We start from the raw sequence: 21,249 nt of genomic DNA on the forward strand, positions 1-21,249 counted from the left end.
CATAAATGGCAACAAGGCCAGTCTCCCATCCACAACACTATACATGGTCATATTTTATTTAATTAATATAAACCTATGTAGGTGTCTGAAACAAAGGGGTGAATGAAGGAAACTGATTACTCACCTTTTAGAAACCTTTATATTTGGATAACATACTTGCCTTTAGAAAGAACTGACAGGTTATAACAAGATCCCAAGATGCAGACCTGCAGTGCTGCCTAGCTGTGTGCTGATAAGGCACTATCTTCCAGCTCTACCTCACAAGTTGGAGAGACAAAGAAAATCAATTTTGAAAGTCTAAGACTTGGACTTTAGAATTCCATCGTATATTTCTAGTTATACAATGATATCTAGAGATTTCAGGGAGAAATGTTCAAGACAAATAAACCAAATTTTAAACATTTTATTGATGAACAGCAGAAAATGCAGCTTTTTTTAAAAATCATACCGCGGGATGTAATATCAATTTAATTTGTACACATGTAAATAAACTTTTGCACATATTTTCAACATAATAGCCGCTGTTCTGAAAATAACTCAGGTGTATGGTGTCACAGTCATGGACATCATCCTGAGAAAGACTGAGGATGCAGAGCAGTGTGGTGGGAGCAGCACAGGGATCTGAGGACTGTAAATCCAGCTACAGCCACAGAGGAAATTGTCAGTGGCTGTTTTGTGCTGAGGCATCTGTTGCCTTAGCTACACTGCCAGCAATAGTTTAAAGACAGCTGCAGCGTGTCTATACAAGCTACACAAAACTATGATTTCTATGCTCTTTGAAAAGAACAGAATGTGACTTACATTATATAGTAAGCATTACAGACGGCCTTTTAATACATCTTTCTTCCTAAGAGCAAGTTTTGTCACCAGGGAACACACGATACCCTTTGACCTGTATAACCAGAGGCTTGATAAACTTCTGTTCCAGGTCCTGGAGTATCTTCTTCAGATGTTATTCCCGTACCTGTATCATGAGTAACTTCGAGCCCATGAGTATTATTGTTCATATTCTCTGTTGGCCATCTATGTTATCAGTGCCTTTCTTCAGAGTTGACAGTCGTCTAAAATATGTATGTGTATATAATTATTTTCAGCTGAGAAGTGGTCTTGTAATAGAACAAATCACAGATCTGTAGAGGAAGATTTGAAATGGTGCTCCACAGACTGTTTTCCATCTTCTAGAACTTTGGAAATGCGCTGGGGGAAAAAAAAACCACAAAAACAAACAGAGTTCCATATGTTAAGATGACATCTGTATTAGATTCAGTAATAAGTATACTAATTACTAGGTTGTGGCCTAAAGCTGTGGCGAGAAAAAAAAAGATGTCCACCAAATCTTGGATATTTGCAATTATTTTGTCTGTCCTGCAAAACCTTAAACCTGCATTTAAACCTGTGCACGATTCCAATCACGCTGTGAAGCACTATACACATGTATTGTTAGATTTATTCAGTCCTTTTTCAGACATGTAAAAAAGGACATTTCATCCTTTGCTCTTTAGGTTGAGGTGAATGCATGAGATGCTGAAGAGCTGTTACTCCTGGGTCTGAACAGAACAAGTATGTGATAAACTGAATATCAGCAAAATCCTACAGACTTCAAATTAACAGGTTATTCTTGTTCCTGCCAGAAAAATCCCAAAATTATGAACACATCTAAATGCAGATTTTCCTAAAGAGTGCCTTTAAGGACCATAGAGCAACATCTATATTTAAAAAAAAACCTGCAGAAACTAATGGATGAAAATTAAACCTATTCACCAGAGGGGTGAAAAAAAAATATTTTAAAAAAATCAACCTTTGTTTTGAAAGATCAGCAAAAAGTTGACATGTAAAATATTACAAGTGCCACAGAATGCTTATGCAGTGTGCATATCAGCAGCTACCAGCACGTGCACTGTCACCCTCCAACTATCTGAAACAACAGAAAGACTTTAAAACCTTTGAATTTTCATATCTGCACTGAATATTAATTGTTTCCTTTCAAATACCAAATTAAATATAATAGTTTTAATTTTGTGAAATTTCTGCAGAAATCCGTGAACGTTTTCCTACATTAAATGAAGATAACCTGCTTTAGGCTGCAGTAACGTCTCCAGGGTAAGCCACAATTTCTACTTTCAAATAAGCAACTCTGACCTCAGAACTGCCTCACCCTGTGCGCGCTTTGCTATAGATGCTGTGCTGACCTTGCCCTGATGCTAGGGCTAGCTGCCCCATGTAATTAAACCGAACAAGAAACAATTAATTGCTTTCCTCTTTTGCTAATAAACGTGATCGAAAGCAAATGAGAGCAAAATCAGTCGGTCACACGAGACCTCTCGTGGTGCACGCGCGGAACTGCGTGCCGAGCCTGCCTCAAACGTGCAGCTGTACCTGTGCATTCCACAGAGCACGAGCAGAAGCAAATTTTTGCATCTCTATAGAGCATCCACTCCTCTCTCTGACGAGAGAAGTAATAAAAATTAAAATTGTGATTATTTTTTTAATGACATAATTTTCAGAGCATAGACCTTTTAAAGAGGTAACACTTTCTTCCCCACCCCCACCCCAGAGAACTTACCATTGTTTTAAATAGCTGGTTCACTTTCTTTTTTTTGAAGGTTTTCTTCTCACCATCTGAGGTGGAAGGAAACACTGGTTGACTCAACCTATGTGATGCAATTATTTCATCAGGTGCCACAGGGCAGACAGACAGAGTTAATCCTTTAAAAGAGAAACAGTGGTTGCACAAAACAAACCCACAAAAGGAGAGCCAAAGTGTAAGACAAAGCAGAATTCCACGCAACAAACTACTGCAGTTACTAGAAAGGAGACATTTTTAAACTATATCCTTAGAATACAAAAATAAGTATGGGGAAACACTAAAATTCATTACACTGAAACTGAAGAGTGAAAAAAAAATGAACCAGTCTGGTCAAAGAAGAAAAAACCCAGATGCATGCATGAAAAAGAAGTGAGCTGTGACAGTCTGTTGGGTTGTGCGAAGTGTCCATTACAGGCATCTGGAAAGGCAGGGACAATGAGAGGGACAGATAAAGTAAGAAGCAGGATGTGATATGGAAGAAGTAGCAGGTAAAGAATATTGGAATAGGGCACATTTTCTCTTCACATCCTGGCTCAGAACTGAGTTCCACCTTCAGCTACACTTTCCTTTTCCGTATCACGCAGCTGTCAGTCTCCTCTTGGGCAGTTATGTTGTTTCCCTTCCCTCTTGCCGTGAGAGAGCCTTGTGAGATTCCTCTTGAATGTCAAAAGCAGAAGTTGAAACCCTACTATGGGCAACCTTTGGGGACATGCATCTGCCAAAGCAAAGCTCAGAGCATTTCCTCCTGTTTCAAACGCTGCCCTCAGCTGTGAGGGCAGACTGCAGGAGCCCATGCTTCTTGTAAGTGAGACCCTGCAAAGCCAGGGAGATGAATAAACCCTGCCTCTTTCAAAGCAGGGGGAATGCCCGCACTATGCAAAGGAAGCAAAATTCAGAGCTCCACAAGTAACACTGCCAGAATTTGCACGTTAGCACTAGGCAGCACAGTGTAACCAAGCAGGACCAGCAGTCCAGCTTCACAGGCTCAACACACACTTAAATTCTGATCTTTGGCACAGAGCCACACAGAGAGCTACCTGCCCTGCTTAGAACAGACCCTTTACTGCTGTTTTCTTGTAGTAATAAAGAACTGCAGAGGTCCCAGCTTACTGTAAGCAGCTTACCTGGGATCGTTGGCATAGAACGACTGACAGAACTCATCTGCTTGAGGACAGATGTTTTCTGAGGTGCCACTACATGTTCTGAGAGGTTGGTGTCACTCATGAACTCATATTTCCTTGACAGCTGTTTAATAAAAAAAAATATCATTACTGATGAACTACAACATGAGCAACAGAGATCTAAGCAAAATAATCTTTTGTGAAAAGCATAGAAGAAAATAAATAATAAGCAATCATGCCTAACCAGATTTCTTTATGGTTTTTTTTTCTGAGCCAACAATAAAAGTAACTTGAAGCAGTAGAATGGGTATCATATATAATACTACATACCCGGTAAAAACATGTAACAATTTTGCAGATGGTTTATAGCTAGATAAATATTTCTCATGCCACATAGAAAAAACCTTACGCTAAAAAATATAGGTAGAAGAGATTCTGTAATCTGGAACTCTAGGATGAGACTCCTACTGTGTCTTTGGAATAGTACCATCAGCCACCTCTGACTGTGATCTAGAAAGTAAAATGAAGTTTTGAAAACATTTTCCCGTATTGAATTAACATAACCAGCTTGGCTGCTGTGAGACTTGTCACTATTTTTCTGAAGCAAAAGAAAATCCTGTAACTCAATATGCAGTGAGATTCCCATAGTTAGGTGTATGTGTTATCTAATCTAACCAAAAGATAAAGGCGTTGCTTATTTTTATACATTAATGCTTCTCAGAGCATGACTGTGCTTTGTATCTCTCTTTTGCTTGAGGACACGTGGTGTAAGACAATCATAGTCCTCCATAAAATTCTCCTTGTTTCCCAAAAGAACCTTAGCTTTCTACTGAATTCACTCGGCCTTTGACAATTCCTCCAAATTTTTTTCATTCTATTATTGCCTCGCATTTTAATTTAGATAGGGCTTGTATATCAAAGGACATCTTTCAATTATTTTTATTATTATTTCTTTTTATACTAAAAGAAGAAAAGTCTCCTGAGAATTTAAGTACCCCCAGAAAAACCTCCCATCAAACCTCAATGTCAGTTATATAAGTCATTCTAATGATCTAGCAGTGCAATAAAAGCACTCAGATGATCTATGGAGCGAGAGATGCCAGTGCTTCCAAACCTCAGTCTGGCACCGTTTAAGGAGCGCTGTTTGCAATCTTGCAATTTCCTAACAGCTGCATGTTCCACAACAAGGTACAAAATGTACAAGGCTCATCACTTTTGAAATAGCCCTGACTGCAAGGAGCTGCCATGGAATGTCAGCACAGTCAATTGCCTCTCCACAGGAAAGCTAGCTTAACCCTCCCAGCACAGTACTCCATTTGAAGCTAACCAAGTTTCAGAATTTGCAGTTTCAGGGCTATATTATCTGTCATCATAAACAAGTGGAGATGTTCTGATTTTGCCACTGATTTGTTTCCTCTTCAGCATCTTGCAGCAGGTTTCATTCATGACAGGGCAGATCATCTCTGCATCCTGCATATTCCCCTTTATGGCAAGCTGGCATTCTTTATGGTATCTTTTTCCTAAGCAAAGGAGTAATGTCTTTTTTTTTAGGGATTATAAAAGGCTACTTCAGTGACATACACATTTCATGTCAGAGATAGAAATATCAGGTGCTGTCTTCTCATCAGCAAACACCACACTGCTTCTTTTTGTTCTTTTTTTGGACCTTCTCATCTTTACTTCAGGGTGAGGATTAATTTGCGGAGCAGTCTCCTCTGATTCTGCTTTTACTTGCTTTGGTAGCACTACTTCCAGATCAAAGCTGCAGGAGAAAAAGAAAAAAGTACAAGTTGCTGAGTGGGATTTTAAAAGCCACTGGTATTCTGATGTCATTTCCCCATTAAATATAAATGCAGGTCATCTATTCCTTTGACTTTCGATGCAGCCTTGCAAACCATTGCTGGCAACTGTAGATACCTTCAGGTATAAGATGCCTTCAGGAGGTATAATGTCACCTTAAAACATTGCAAAGAATGTAAAATATTAACAGGAGTGAAAAACCCTTTTTAAAGATTTGTGCATTAGCATAAGAACCTAAACTAAACAGTTAGAGCTCTTATGGCAAGTTCATGTGTGGTGCTGGTGCTGGAAGAAAACATGCTATTTTGGTTGTTGAAAACAGTAGAACAGAGTATTACTATTTATTGTCGTGTTTTAAATGCATCCTCCTATTTATTTCACCATATTGGACAACAATGTGTATACACAGTGATTAAAAAAAAAAATAAAAAATCTCCCTTCTGTCTTCCTCTAGTTTTTACAGTTTAAGAAATGGGCTATTTTTTCATTTAAAACAACAACAACCACCAAACCAAAACAAAAACAACCAAAACCAAACCAAAAACCCCCACCAAATAAAAAATATTAAATAGGTGCTGGCTTTATTCTCTTCTTTGCTGGTGTAATTAGCCTATTGAACATGAGGCTGAACTTATTTTGCAACATAAAAATTGATAAATCAAGTAGTATGGTGAATTTGTTGACCCATGCTTCCTAGAAACAAATGAGCATCATAAGAACTAAAAATAGGTGCATGACTGAGCTGGTTAAATGTTGACTGGTTCCACAGGAGGTGTCCTGCTTTACTAGAGACGTGGGGCTGGCAGATGTGACACAGCTCATGTTTGTGTGCTACAGCCTTCCTGTCCTGGGTGGAAGCTGAGGGGCAGGAAGAGCAGCCTGGGACACCTCATAATGTATGATACTACATATCTTTGTTAGACATCTCAGAAAAATTAAGTAAAAAAACAATGAACTGACAGTCAAGCATGCAATATACAGGGATATCTTCAGAAGAAACACTTCCAAGTTAGTTACACACCTTTGGACTATTTAATTTTTAAAAGTGAACTACTCAAAAAGGAAGATCAGATGTTTAAAGAACAGTGGCCACCAAGATGAATTTTATATGCACCTTGTTTGGGAAGAAGTCCTAAGTGTCCCAAGGATAATTTACAAAGTGACCAAAACCATTTGTGGATGAAAAAGCTAGTCAATATACCTATACATGTTCTCTCAAACTTAAAAGTCTCTATGTTTCCCAGTGCTGCAGTTAAAGCATATTAGGCAAAGTATTTCACGTTACAACTGACTTTACTGGTATGTCCCACCTCCTTACTTGTAAGTTTGTAAAGGCTGTCCTCTTCCTTTCCAATTTTTAGAAGCAAAAAGATGCTAATTAAGTTAAAAGAAAAACTTGCAAAACCCCCAGGATCTTTGTATTTTTTGAAATGTCATTTACATTTTAAAATACTTGGTTTATGAAAATGAAATGCCACTTTTTTCAGTGAAAGTCGAGTATATTTTGTCTATTAAGGTTGAAACACTGTAGCTTTAAGCCTGGAGGAAGTAATAGCTACAGTTAAAAATAATGTTGGCATAGTCTGAAGAGACTGCTAGTGGTCTTTGTGCTTGAATGCCTTTTTTTAAATCTTTTAGTTTCATTCCATGAAACTACTAAGAAACCAGGTCTGAAAGAAAATTTGTTTTGTATTCATAACCAACCTTTCTGAAGCAATTTTGTTTGGAGTACTGCAGTCCGAATTCATGGATGTCAGTGAAATAACTGATAGCTGACGGTAGGATCTCAGCATTGATCTTGGCCGTCCCACTCTCTTGTCGTCAAAATCTGGCTATAGGATGGAAAGGAGAAACACGTTCTACCAAACAACTTTGTGTGAACCTAATTCATCCCTTTTCATCAGGTCTTGAAGATGGCACAGGTGTTTTAACATTTGGCATGAAAGCAGTTGTTTACTACCATTAATTACTGTGATTGTATCTTCTGTCGGCATGCACTCTTACTCTAAGGCCTCCCAAACTCAATGATACAGTGAGTAGCTAAGTAGACTACAACTGACATAATTAACTGTATGTTTGAAAAAGAAATCAAGAGAAACAGTGTCTGCTGATCTTATTTTGAACAGACCTGAGGCACACCACTGAAGTACTTGCTTGGGCAAATAGATTTAGTTAGTCCTTGCTCCAAGACGCTAATCCTGCTCCATCTTCAATACATCAGCTTCTGCCATCTTTACATGTTAATATATCCTTTTTTAACTATATGTTTGCAACCTTTGGAGAAAATTAATATTTCTTTAATAGCTAGCCAGGAGGAACAGGAGGATTCTCTAGGTCATCGGGTATCCATGTTGCACAATGCCGTATAGGCCGCAGCACCTCTCTCTGCAAAGCCTGAGGTTAACACCTTCTGCAGTGGAAGGAGGAAAAGGACGTGACACTCCAAATCTTCTTGAAGAAGATTTAGCTATCACACTGAAAGTATTCAGCTTAGCGTTGATGGTTATTCAGGCCTTGCAGCCTGGGACAAAGTTAACTGAAACAATCTGACTTATTTTCAAATGCTTTTCTGTTACTCTTGTTAACAAGGTGGCGACAAGGATCACATTTCTTGGATAATTCTAGAACTGTTTTATTTCTTCAGGGGAGACTTCCGGGATCTAAAACCTCTCTTTTTCTGTTCAATTACTTCCTGGGATGGGCATGCCTCCCCCTAGTTAGCTCATCACAGTGTCATGACACGAGGGAGGTTTTTGAGAATCTCCCAGTGTATGCATACCATAAACTACTTTTCCAGCCTACTTCAATTTCTATCCTATAAAAAACATGTGAACAACTTTAAAAAGTATTTCATATTAAAGCACAGGTTTTTGTTATTATCCAGAAAATATTAAACAATTGTGTGTAATTCCATATGCCAAATTCCCAGATACTTTGCTTCTGATGTCATTGCTCACTAAGACTCTGATATCTAGCAGAGAACTTGGAAAAATTTGTAGTTGCAAGAATTATTTTGAAGTGTTTTGCAATGAGTTTACATGCTGCTTATCCTTTGAATGGCCAGAATCTTGTAATAAAGACACAACAGCAGCATAACTTCTTTTTTTTTTTTTTTTCCCTCCTTCTTTGCTGTTAATAAAAAAGCTCAGGCCAGCCACCAGGGAGTCAAACATGGTATAATGGCAGTTTTAAATAGTGGGGGTTTTAAGTGCTGATCTGTAAGAGTGCTGAGGGGTTCAAGTGTTAGGCAAGATTGCTAATTGTGGATTACAGCCTCTTTAGTATTGCAAGGATGGTGGCATGGGACTGAAAGTAAGGAAAACATACTGAAATAAATATATAATATTTTCATGATATAGGTGTGTAACACAACACAATATCCAAAACTGAGGTTCAAAACTAGCTGTTTCTTCTATGGCAAGAGAAATAAATCCATTTATAAAATTATCAATGCTCAAAGCAACAACATAAAAGAATTTCAAAAGCAACTGGTGTTTAATCACAAAACAAAACATCATTGTTGCTAGCCTGCAGAAGCTCAGATAGACTATTTTATTCAAGAATTGTCTGGAGAGTTTGTGTTTAGAAGCTATCCTTCAATTCCCATATATTGCAGTTCGGTCTCAACTAATATTTATGGTATTATACACATGGTAGGTTTTACTTCACAACACAGCTGGAATTGGCTAGCACAGGGAGACATCAATTGCAGATCAAAGCCCTAAGCCACTAAGAAAAATTACAAAGAGAAGAAACATGAGAATTTGCTTTCACTTCCTTAATAAGGCAGAAAAGAATTGCAACTTTTAATAGACATAATAAAACACTACAAATCTTCCAGAATGAGGAATATTTGATAAGTCAGAGAAATGAATCAACTCTTTGACTATAAAACTCAGGTCCTACTACCTTCAGATCACAAGAAAACCCACAGGCAACAAAAGTTTACTATGTGCTTTCGTTTAGAAGAACAAGGTGCGTATTAAGTAAAGAGAAATTGCAGCAGAGGTTAAAAGGAGAGCAGTACCAATTCTCTGGCTCCATACTGTTTTTCCACTTTGACTTTTAAATGCTTGAAACATTCCTCCATACGGTCATGGAAAGGACGAAGATTATCAGAAACTCTTCTTTCATGAATTTTAATTCCAGCCCCAAGGAAAGGTATCTTAAAGAGGGAAAAAAAAGGAAAAAAAAAAAAAAAAAAAAAAAGAGAGAATATTAAACCGAGTCTGACAACCCCTCTAGCTCCATTTACAGTATCTGCTAAGTCAACTGCAAAACTCCTACTGTGATTTGCAAAAAAAGATTTGTTGGTTGATCTCAGATTTTAGCAGAATCTACAAGATGGAAAGGCTCTTGAAAAATTGGCTTTCTTAGTCCATTTTTGAAGAATGTTGGCTGCCTCATAGTGACCGCTTTCTCTCTTCAATGTATTTTAATGTTAATCCCTTATGAGAATAAACACACCATGTGAGAGTTTAAAAAATTCTTAGACTACTGGCCCACCCGCTTATGAAAGTGCCTGCCCAGTGGACTCCAGGCAGACAGTTTTAACTTCACTTTCAAATGGAAGATTGAGCGACTGGAAAAGGTTCAAATCAATCTACTGGGGGCTTAATCATGTGATCACTTCGACAATTGCTGCAGCAATGTAATATGTTAGTATCTGGTTACTGAAGGTGTCCTTTTCCTTTCTCCTTTATAAATTAATGCTTCAATACGAAAAATGAACAACTCAAGCCATGAACAGAAGCAGCTTGCACTAACCAGGCTGACTTTGCTCAGTTTTACCCCTGCACTTCTCTTTTTTGCCACTCATCCTTTAGGCTGGGATCAGTGACAAGTAGCCAAAGGGGTTAAGACCTCTGATTCTTCCTACTAGAATTAAAAGAAGGTACATAATATAATTTTTTAAACTGGGGCGAGGGATGGAGAAGTACAGTTATGGGTACTTACTTCCTAAAAGGATTAACACCTGATAAAAAGGTTAGGAAAAGGTCTATCTGTTCATTAAATATCTCCCTCTAATTTCTTAAAAATAATAATAATCTTTCTCCTTTGTCAGAAGAAATGCCTTGCTTACCAAATAAATAAAAAAAAAAAAAAGAAAAAAAATTATTAAGTGAATATGACGGTAATACTACTCTTATAATCCCTTCCTTACAATGTTTTCCTTTCCTATTACATTGCTACTATCACGTTTGCTCCTATATTAGTGTAATAATATCCAGTCAAAAGCAAAAAAGACGGATCTTTATCTTTAAAGATTATGGACAGCACACTTAGAAATGCTGTTTAATTAATAATAAATGTATTCACAACAAGAAACTTTTGTACTGCTTCTCTTTAAAATATAAAGAGATTGCATTACTTTTCAGTCTTTGAAGATGGTGATTTATGAAACTTACGCAACATACTTTTAGCAACCTTCTGCTTGTGACCTTTTCCAACAGCTCTACCATTGACTTCGAGCGATGTTGCATTAATGTTTGGGGCTTCCTTTTTGTGTTCTGACCCTATGAAAACTATAACACTGTATATATCGATCCACGCACTGACTTTATCATATTTTATGGAAGCTCAATTTCAATATAACTTTTAAAAACATGATATTAAAGCCCTTCTAGTACAGACAGATCTGTTTGTCCTCTTTAGAGGGACTTACAGGGATAGATAGCCATAAATTACCATTTTATTTCCTAAGGCCAGATGGTATTATGGTCTGTATAAGTATACCATTATATCCAGAGTACTTCTGATGGTCAGAAAGCAACCATATACAGAGCCTGTGGTGGACAACAATGCAGAGGAAAGTTGTAAAGGTTGGTGACTCAAACTAATAACCAAATTAAGATGAATCAAAATGAAACAGGAAAAATCTTCAAACACATTAAGAAAATAGTATAAAAAATTGCATTAAAACTATTTGGAAGACTCATTTCAAGGCTGAGAGGGGAATAAATGGTTAATTCTTCCTGTCTCTCATCTACAAAACAGAGATAGAATCATAGAGTCATGAAACAGATTGGGTTGGAAGGGACCTTTACAGGTCACCTGGTGCATCCCCCTGCAATGAGCTGGGACACCTGCAACTAGACCAGGTTGCTCAGAGCCCACCCAACCTGGACTTGAATGTTTCCAGGGACGGGGGACAGGGCATCTAATGCAAGAACTGTCCCCCTCCCCCTTGCCCCTCCCCCCCCCCGCCCCCACAACAACAGTGAATAGCCACCTCTAGGGAAGAGTTACTTCCCAAGAGAATATCTGATATTTGCAGGTGCTTGTTTTCCCAGAAGTTCATGAAGTCCTTATGACTTCTTGTCACGCTGTCAGTTTTATCTCCAGATACACAACCTGAGTGTGAAATCCTGTCCCTTTTAACCATAAATGTAGCCCACTACATGTGGGTTCTGATAAACCAAATTATGTGTTCTACAAAGTACTTTTTTGGTCAACTATTTTCCCTGGGACATAAGGAGATATATGGGTAATTCCCCTGATTTGGGTAGTGTTTCATCTAACTCTTAACAGATACTATAATGATGATATATGCCTCAGGAAATACAGTGTTATTTTTGTAATTAAGCAATTTCTCTGGTTTAGGCACAGATTTTAAAAAAACTTGAAGGACAGCATTGCTTAGGTCCCCAAGAACATTTTATCACATACTACATCAGAGGGTAAGGAACTATTGCTGTGCTGTTTTGTCAGTCATCTTAGTGTGTTAGTAATGGAATGCATGCTTCCTTTTAGGCACATTAAAATTGAAAGGGTTGAAGTCCTTTTTCCTACTTAAGGGAAACTATTCATATCTAAATAGGATAATAAATAGATGGTCATTTACAACTATACATACTCTAAAATGGAAGATTTAGCCTGAGAGAATATTTTACTATGAGTCCCATTAAAAAACAAACAAACAAACACACACCAAAAAACAAAAAACACCCCGCAAATTCATTCCAGAACTAGACAAGAAGTTTGTAATAAGAATCTTCATAACCTTCTAACCCTCCCTGCTTTGGGGAAACTATAAAAAAACACACCAAAACAAAACACGAAAATCAAACAAAACCCAAAACCAACCAGTAAAAATGACAGTCATCTAAGCGCTATGTTCTCCTGCTCCTGCTAGAAAGGAACAGAAAAAAGGAATAGCTGATGAAGCCTTAGATGACTGTTTTCAGTAAGAAATTACCTGCCAAGCAATTAGATCTTTGAGTCTATTCAGCTTTTCTTGATCCTCTGGATGGTCCCTGATATATTCTTCTGTAAAGAAAGCCTGAGATAAAAAATAAAAAAAAATCAGTCCATCGCTTTGACAGGTAAAGAATGCAGTGATTACTCCACTGACTCTAGGTTGTGACTGTGATATTGGTCATCAAATACGAGACATACAAATGCTCCTTAACCAAATACTGCTGGTGATAATTCCTTACTATATCAGTTGAGAACTGAGGTGCTCTTTTTTGTTCAAATTTAGTCAGTCTTTATCCAACACTTCTGAGTTTGAGACCCTTACCATGAAACCTGATTACTGTTTTATTAAGCTTGCACTGAAACGAAAAAGGCACAAATTTGGAGTATCATGATTTACACTGATAAATTATCGTTTTATTCAAGTACCTTACTTACTGACATTAGCCAGTGTTACACAATAAGGGAATTCAACTCTGTCGTAGATAAGCAGTCAGAAACTGCACACACACTGCCTTTCACTGCCCAAAGGTTCCCCCCCCCCCCTCGGATATGAAAGAAGAATGTAGCTAAATAGTATCTAACAATATCCGTGACTGCCAAATATCTAAAAAATGGTATTTTAGGACTAACATAGCATAAGCCATACTCCTCCAGAATATGCCATGCTTACCACATATAATTTATGCGTGTATGTATATACACACACATATATATGGGGTCTTTTCAACACTCTCTGAGTCTACCTGACATGCTGAGCCTACTTGAGCATGGCACGTGTTTTCCATAAGGAAATGGCAGGCAGAAATAATTGAGCTCCACGGCTGTGGGGTACCCCCACATTTATTTTCATCCCCAAAATATAATTAGTAATTTAGAGTTTAAATTTATATAAGCTTTTAACATTCCAGCTTTCTCTCCCACCCCACCTTCACAAGGTAGCCTTAGAGACAAATATTCTACAGTTCAGTTCTTCAAGACATTCCATTTTCCTTGTATTACCAGAACAGTTTTTATTTGTATTGCCATTTTTTAACAACAAACCCTGCTATACAGAATGGCTGCAGTTACTGGGAAAACCTGATGACAGCTTAGTTGATAACCCACATCTGAATACTCTAGACCTACTGTAGGATAAACTTGATTCATTTAATTCAGATCAAATTCTTTGATGTGAGAGCACCTATTTCATTACAAAAGGGGTACCATGTCTCACGTGTATATGAAAACCCTTAACACAGTAATTAATTTTGAGCTTCAATTACTCCAGTCTGTAGTTTCTGCTTTCAAAGACAAATGTCACCACAATATGAGGATCTCTTTATCAGTGGAGTTATGTCTTTCATATTCCCAGCCCACATTTCACTGCCAGTTTGAACAAAGGACCTGGGAGGATTATTAAATAATGTATCTGAATATGTTCTTTGCGTTGACTTAAAAGCTCTTACCTTCTCATATTTAGCAAAGCCACCCATAACAGCTGGATCAACAATTCCGTTCAGAAGCATAGAAAGTGGATTAATAGGAAGGTTCTCATCATTCTGGTATTGGTTAATCATCATCAAAATTTTTTCATTTGTCATGGACATCGTTTCAATAGCATTCTCTAAAGGACTAATTGTAGTCTATAAAGAAAGAAAAGACTTTTAAGGTTTATAAACATATTAAAAGGTATTTTTGGTTTTATAAAATTTCACATATATTAACCAACAGAGATTTGTTAATTTCTCTCAGGACTTTATAAATTAGATGTAAAATATATTGATCCTATTAATACAAAGGTAAAACAGAAGTAATAATAGCTTTGTATACATAAAAATAAATAAATAACAAGTGTGATAAATTTGAAAACTATTTTGTGCATGGGGATTGATATAGATACAAGTTTTACAGGTTCTTGGCATGGTGATACACACCTGTGACATGGAGACAACCTCAAACCATCGTAAAATTCCAGGAAGTTTGTATGCTGTAACAAACGATGTTCTCTCAATCCACATAGACTATTAAAAAAAACATAGCAGGGAGAAAATTATACTTCAGGATTTAAACTTTAATCTTTTCTGCCTTCTGAAATATCAGAGTGAAAAGAATGTAGATGGAAAACATATGAACACTTTTGCATGAAAGGACACTGCAAAATTAATCTAGCACAGCAATTTGCACAAATAATTTTTCCGATTTCAGATTAGGTCATTTTTAGGCACAAAGCCTGCACAAAGCAGAGGAAAAAGAAAATTGCCCTTGAATCTTTTAGTATCTAATCCTATTTTTGCCGTCACAGATTGAATGACTATGACTAAATGACCTGTTCTCACTTCTACCCAATTACTTCCCAAATGTATTTCTGCAATGAAAAGCAGTGATAGCCCAATAATAAGTTGCCAGCATTCTCTCCCCGCCCCCCCCCTTTTTTTTTCCTCTTTAAACAAGACTAGCTGCTGGGCTTTTAAAATGCCACTAGTTCATTTACACTACTGCTGCTTATTGTACCAGTATCCGTTGACCTAAACTGCCAGTACTGAGAAACATAACAATGATTGCAATGAAGACATAGTCCAACTATCCCCATTTTCCACGTATCTGAAGTAACCATGCGTATTATCTATTGTCATCAGCAATGAAAACATTAACGATTTAATTTTTGTAAAACCATTTAAAGGTTTATTCATAAATGGTTTCAAAACTCTACAGTTTGCAATGGAAGCCAATGTGCAGCATGAGTCTTAATAATGCAGTGCAAACCTGGGATGTCAGAGAAAAGTTTGCATCTGAAGCATTTAGCTGAACAAAAGGTGAGAAGCTCCTTACATGAAACTGTTGACGCTACTAATCAGCACACACATGGCTGAAATTGTAAATTTTTAAAAATAAATGGCTTTTCCCACTAATATCCCAAGAGCACAGCTTTAGCCATAAAGACTGGATGTTTTCATGACAAACTATAAAATATCAGCTATCTGTAAAATGAAAATAAAGTAACTTAGCACATTTTTATGCATGAAACGGAAAAATAATTTATGGTATTGCAGATTTCCTAGAATATTTGAACAATGAAGACTATTTCTTAGCAGTACACCATTAGGCATAGGAATAAATGTGACAAAGGTAGCACTCTAGTCTGTCAAGTTTTTATGGGACTAATGAAAGCAGACAACACACACCTCTCATTGCCAAACTGGCAGCTGACAAAAGTGTTGTAAACTACAAGAGGCAAATCATTTGATATTTATTTAGATGTCATCTTGTTTCATAATGAAAATCTGCGCCAGAAAATGTTACTGCTTAACACGAATGTGTTGAACATACTTAACTAAATAATGTTTACCTGCAACTGGCACAGTGATGTATCACTGAGTGCACAGAAATAGTGCTAAAATAGAGAAATTTTGCTTTTTTTCTTTTTTGGAACCAGACCCTAGAGGTAGGATGTCTGTAACAAGTCTTCCAAGACTAAGAAAGGATCTAGAGCAAATGTCAGTCACAGCTACCGGAACTGCAACCATCACCCTATCGTTCAATTACTTACAGCAAATTCATTTTCAGGGTCAACAGATCCTTTTCTGACTGGTCTTGAGTAGTGGAATCGGTGCACGTTGTTGGACTTATAAAAACTAAAAGATTTAAAAAAAGACTATTGTAAAATACAGAATTCAGAAATTTATGGAACTTGTTATCACAGTGAAATATTTCATTTTGATTCACTTGAGTTTTTAATTAAAAGCAAATTTTCTAGTCAGAAAAAAAGCATTTCACTGAGAACTCAGGAGACAACTACTTTATCTATAAATCAGTGTCATCACACAGTATTTTAGAATTATTAAGCTTCAGCTTGTAATGGGGTATAATTTCCAGGCATAAATTTCAGAACTTCCAGATTAATGTTAAAACCTACAGAAGAAGGTCAAGAAAAGATTTTTACTTCCATATATTCTTGCTGTGGCAGGCACACTGCATGCCTGCTTTATAATGGCATACCAAAGGAGTATGTTTTGTTAAAAATAACTGACTGAATAGAGCAGATATATTCACCTGGTGTGTTTTTTCACCCACGGTGCATGCCAAATCAGTTTAATCACATCTAACAATTCTGCTCACAATGCAGAACAAAAGGTATTGAATAAACTAAACATTTGAAGCCATTATAATAATAATTTCTTGTGATAGATAAGAAAATGTATATAAATATTTGTAGAGAAGGACATCAATGTAAAGAATATATTGCAAATTCAAGTTATGGTCTATTCCATGTAGCTAATAAATCATTCTCAGTCATTGTGAGCACATATTTTGGTTCAACCAGGCTCAGGGCTGGGTCCTGCACTTGGATCACAACAGCCCCATGCAATGCTGCGGGCTGGGGCAGGGGGCTGGGAACTGCCCGGCGGGGAAGGGCCTGGGAGGACTGGTGGCCAGCTGGGCAGGAGCCAGCAGCGTGCCCGGGTGGCCAAGGAGGCCAGCAGCACCCTGGCTCGTAGCCGGGACAGCGTGGCCAGCAGGGCCAGGGCAGTGCCCGTCCCCCTGTGCTCGGCACTGGTGAGGCCGCCCCGTGAACCCTGGGTTCGGGTTTGGGCCCCTCACGGCCAGAGGGACATGGAGGGGCTGGAGCGTGTCCAGAGCCGGGCACGGGGCTGGGGAAGGGGCTGGGGCACAAGTGCTGGGAGGGGCGGCGGGGGGAACTGGGGGGGTTAGTCTGGAGAAGGCTCCGGGGGGACCTTATCGCTCCCTGTAGGCATGGGGGGGTTCATCTCTTTTCCCAGAGAACAAGTGACAGGACAAGAGGAAACGGACTCCAGTCACATCAGGGGAGGTTTAGGTTGGGTACTAGGAAAAGTTTCTTCACAGAAAGGGTGGTCAAGCCCTGGAACAGGCTGCCCAGGGCGGTGGAGGAATCACCATCCCTGGAGGTGTTTAAAAGATATATAGATGTGGCACTTAGGGACAGGGTTTAGTGGTGGACTTGGCAGTGCTGGGTTAACGGTTGGACATGATGATCTCAAAGGTCTTTTCCAACCTAAATGATTCTATGATAATTCCACAAAACTCATATCTACTCATCTTTTAGCACTGGCTGACTTGAAAGAACAGAATTTGCACACTTTTGGCTTAGTGTTTTGCTGTCCCTAGAAAATTCTTTCATTTTGATTTTTGGTTTCTTTTTGAAAGATGGATTAAATTTAAAGCCATATTAAGTGAAAGCTAATTTTGCAGAGGAAAAGAAATATTTCTCAGAAATATCTTACAGTAAAACCAAGCCATGTTTTGGAAGCCTAGAGAAACAAACAAATGGAGAGACACCAAACTGTTGAGCTAAGGAAACTTCTGTTGTATTAGTTCATAGGAACCTATAATTTATGATCCAAGCTACTAAGATTATCTTCATCAATAAAGAAAGTGTTATATACTGCCATACTGAGTCAGATAACTTTATACGGTTCCATCTGAAAGGACAGGTATTTTGAAGCTTGTTGATAGAATAAATGTATTGTCATTGACTAATGTAACTAACAATTAAATGCACAGTAAAGTACACTCATAAAATCTCTAAGACCAGATGAAATCAGCAGTTTGGCGGAATTCTGCAGCTGAGACAAACAATTACATAGCTCCTGTATGACAAGAGATTGTACTTACGTGGAACACTGCTAAATAAAACTTTTACAAGCTCAAAATGTGGCTGGCACTGCACTGAAACTAGTCAAACAGGACCAGATTTATAAGCTGTCTTTCAAGTTACTGGCTTTAAAATGAATTCAAGTTGAAACTGGGACAACAGTTCATAATTTTTTTATTTCACTGGGGTTTTTTTTTTGTTTTGTTGGTTGTTGTTTGTTTTTTTTTAATCTTGTAGTACAAGTCCTGTGCTATGTATCTGCTTTATTTATTTTGGGGTACATGGGGAGGTGATTCTTCTTTTTCCACTCAATCAACCACAATTTCAGTAAAAATTGTAGAGAAAAGTCTGCAGACAAAGGTGACATCTGGTTTGAATCCAGCTGTGGAAGAGTTAGAAATGAACCCGGCTGACAAAAAGAAGCCTTCTATCTTCATTCTCTTTTTGGACAGCCAAAGTGTTGTTAAAGGTTTTGGTCTGAGTGTTTGTTTGTTGAAGTGTGGAGGCATTCCAAAGCCTGTCTTGCATTAAAAAGACAGGTGCCTCAGTTTACCTAGAGACATTTTAGCTCGAGATGCCTCTTTTACACCAGTTTTGGTTAGGGAGATACAGTCATACCTGGTGCTTTCACAAGGCACTGACAAGAACAGGGAGAAACCACGGCCTGCCTTAATTGATGGTGCTTGTACCTATGTGCTGTCCTTAAGTTACAAGCTAACAAATACTATCTTGAATTTTTTCATTCAGGTGTTAGTGATAGCAACGGCTTTTACTGACCATGTTTGCAACCATATACATCACAGAATGGTTTGGGTTGGAAGGAACCTTTAAAGATCACCTCGTTCCAATTGCCTTGCCGTGGGCATGGCCACCTTTCACTAGACCAGGTTGCTCAAAGCCCCATCCAACCGGGCCTTGAACCCTTTCAAGGATGGGGCATCCACAGCTCCTTTGGGCAACTTCTTCCAGTATCTCAACACCTTCATACTAAAGAATGTCTTCCTTACATCCAATCTATATCTCCCCTCTCTCCATTTAAAAACACTGCCCTCCATCCTGTCAGTACAGACCTTGACAAAAAGTCTCTCTCCATCTTTTTTATAATCTCCCTTTATATATTGATGGATTATGGATTTGGAGCCAAAGATCTCACAAGCCTTAATTCAGCCAATATTCCAGTAGGTACTGTATGCAGTTTGGGCATCAACTATTAGAAGGAACCATCACTTTCCACACTTGTAGTCAGAACAATTAATTAGGAGCGTGTACTAAGTTCTGCCAGTTCTACACTGGGTTACAAGTTTGGAATTGTTCCCCAGTCTGTTCTCAGAATACTTTGGACAATTAATTTCCTTTACTCCTTTACAAAATCTTGACCATAGTACCAATGGAAGCCATTGTGCCACCATATCTTTTGCGCTTGGCAAGTTAAATCGTAACAACATTCTGTTGTACAAGAACCTTCAACTCAACCACTCTCATACTGCTAGTCACCTGTAAGAGCCCTATTTCCACCATTTGCATAAGAAGCTGTATTTAAAACTCAGTAACTTGGACCCAAAGCATGGATTCCACCTCCCCTCCCTGTAACCAGGGTTGCTGGTTATGCTGTTCCTTAAGTAGTATATGGGTAGATGTTCTTTCATTAAATTCCTAGGGAATACAGAAGTCAGTAAATAAGACAGTAAAAGCTCTAAGATTCACTGGCAAATGACTGAGTTCAAAAAATAATGGTTGTCTGCCAGTTTAGGAATAAGGACTGATTTTTATTATATTATCTATTTACAGGAATTTACTCACTTTATAATTTGGTCAGGTACTGCCTTATTTTTGAATCTAGGTTGCTCCTCTAGGACTGGTTGCACTGTAAAACACTGGATGTCTGAAATTATGAAAGTTAAGGGCATGGTATTAACTATCAGGATGAAATACTGCAGGCTTATGAGGAAATTAAAATAATAATAATGGTAACAATGATGATGATAATAATAAAACCAATAATTAATAACAATAATAACAATAATAATAACATTTTCCTGATGAAAAATCTGCAGGGTTCAGAGTTTCATTTGTGGAGCTTCCTTGGCCAAAAAAGGACAAGTTTTGCCAGTAGTAATTAGTATATATATATATAAATATTAATTTTGAACTGCATATTTTTAGTATTTACTGAATTCGAATATCTGTAGCTGAATTTATCACACTGAATCATTCACTAAATTTTAAAGCCCAGCCAACTTACAAAAATGACATTAACAACATCTGACATTAACAGTTTCACTATTTCACTTCAGGTATGCATAATGTCATGATGTTTACCATTTTATCTTTGAAATCTGTAATTGAGCAGTCCTTTTACTTGAGATTTCCTTTTTCTATGGAAGTGTTATTTTTGAAATCCGAGTACTGTATTTCTATGTAAATACATCATATTATATATTTCAGTATATTTAAGACTCATGCCCCTGGTTAAGGTTCTGTAGCTTTTTCTTAAGTGCCTCAGTAGTGCATATCTCCTGTTTGTTGCAAATAGACTTAAGCAAACTCTAAGAAAGGACTGAAGCATATGATCTCAAAAACAATAAAATTAGCTAAGACACAAGACAGATTTATGAGGGCTTGGCTCTTAAGCTTAATGCACTTCTTTAGACAAGTCTATAATACACTCTGCTTCAGTCCCAACAGTGTGAAGAGAAAGCAGTATTCCTTTTCTCCTCCAGCAGCTTCCATCAGAACAGACTCAAGTGACCAAGTGAAGTGTTACAATGTTACCTTGAAAATTGACAAAGGAAAATAATGAAAACGTGAAAAAAGTGAAAAAATATGTCTGATACAACAAGGTGATCTCATATCTGCTCAGCCAGTAATAATTTAAAGGAGAACATGAAAATAAAGTGTGTAAGCAACTGTGAAGAGTACTTCTAAAGATA

At 37.7% G+C, this 21,249-nt stretch overlaps 1 protein-coding gene across 3 annotated transcripts in view; it reads right to left on the bottom strand.

Moving 5' to 3' along the window:
• Positions 1 to 388: 388 nt before the first annotated feature.
• Positions 389 to 21,249, bottom strand: part of DOCK2 (dedicator of cytokinesis 2) — a 197,750-nt gene continuing 176,889 nt past the window's right edge. For 2 of the 3 annotated variants that reach the window (XM_005442667.4, XM_055717969.1), the window contains exons 42-52: positions 20,120 to 20,201; positions 16,235 to 16,319; positions 14,622 to 14,708; positions 14,154 to 14,330; positions 12,707 to 12,790; positions 9,536 to 9,673; positions 7,213 to 7,340; positions 5,290 to 5,470; positions 3,712 to 3,832; positions 2,564 to 2,706; positions 389 to 1,197 (exon numbers count right to left, since the gene is read on the bottom strand). In XM_005442667.4, the coding sequence (XP_005442724.2) occupies positions 1,123 to 1,197; positions 2,564 to 2,706; positions 3,712 to 3,832; positions 5,290 to 5,470; positions 7,213 to 7,340; positions 9,536 to 9,673; positions 12,707 to 12,790; positions 14,154 to 14,330; positions 14,622 to 14,708; positions 16,235 to 16,319; positions 20,120 to 20,201 (1,301 nt within the window). In that variant the 3' untranslated portion in view covers positions 389 to 1,122. Of the gene's footprint in view, positions 1,198 to 2,563; positions 2,707 to 3,711; positions 3,833 to 5,289; positions 5,471 to 7,212; positions 7,341 to 9,535; positions 9,674 to 12,706; positions 12,791 to 14,153; positions 14,331 to 14,621; positions 14,709 to 16,234; positions 16,320 to 20,119; positions 20,202 to 20,239; positions 21,092 to 21,249 lie in introns of those variants that run through there. The other variant, XM_055717970.1, reaches the window with a different exon arrangement.

Source organism: Falco cherrug, chromosome 8, assembly GCF_023634085.1.
Source record: "Falco cherrug isolate bFalChe1 chromosome 8, bFalChe1.pri, whole genome shotgun sequence".
Lineage (NCBI taxonomy): Eukaryota > Metazoa > Chordata > Aves > Falconiformes > Falconidae > Falco > Falco cherrug.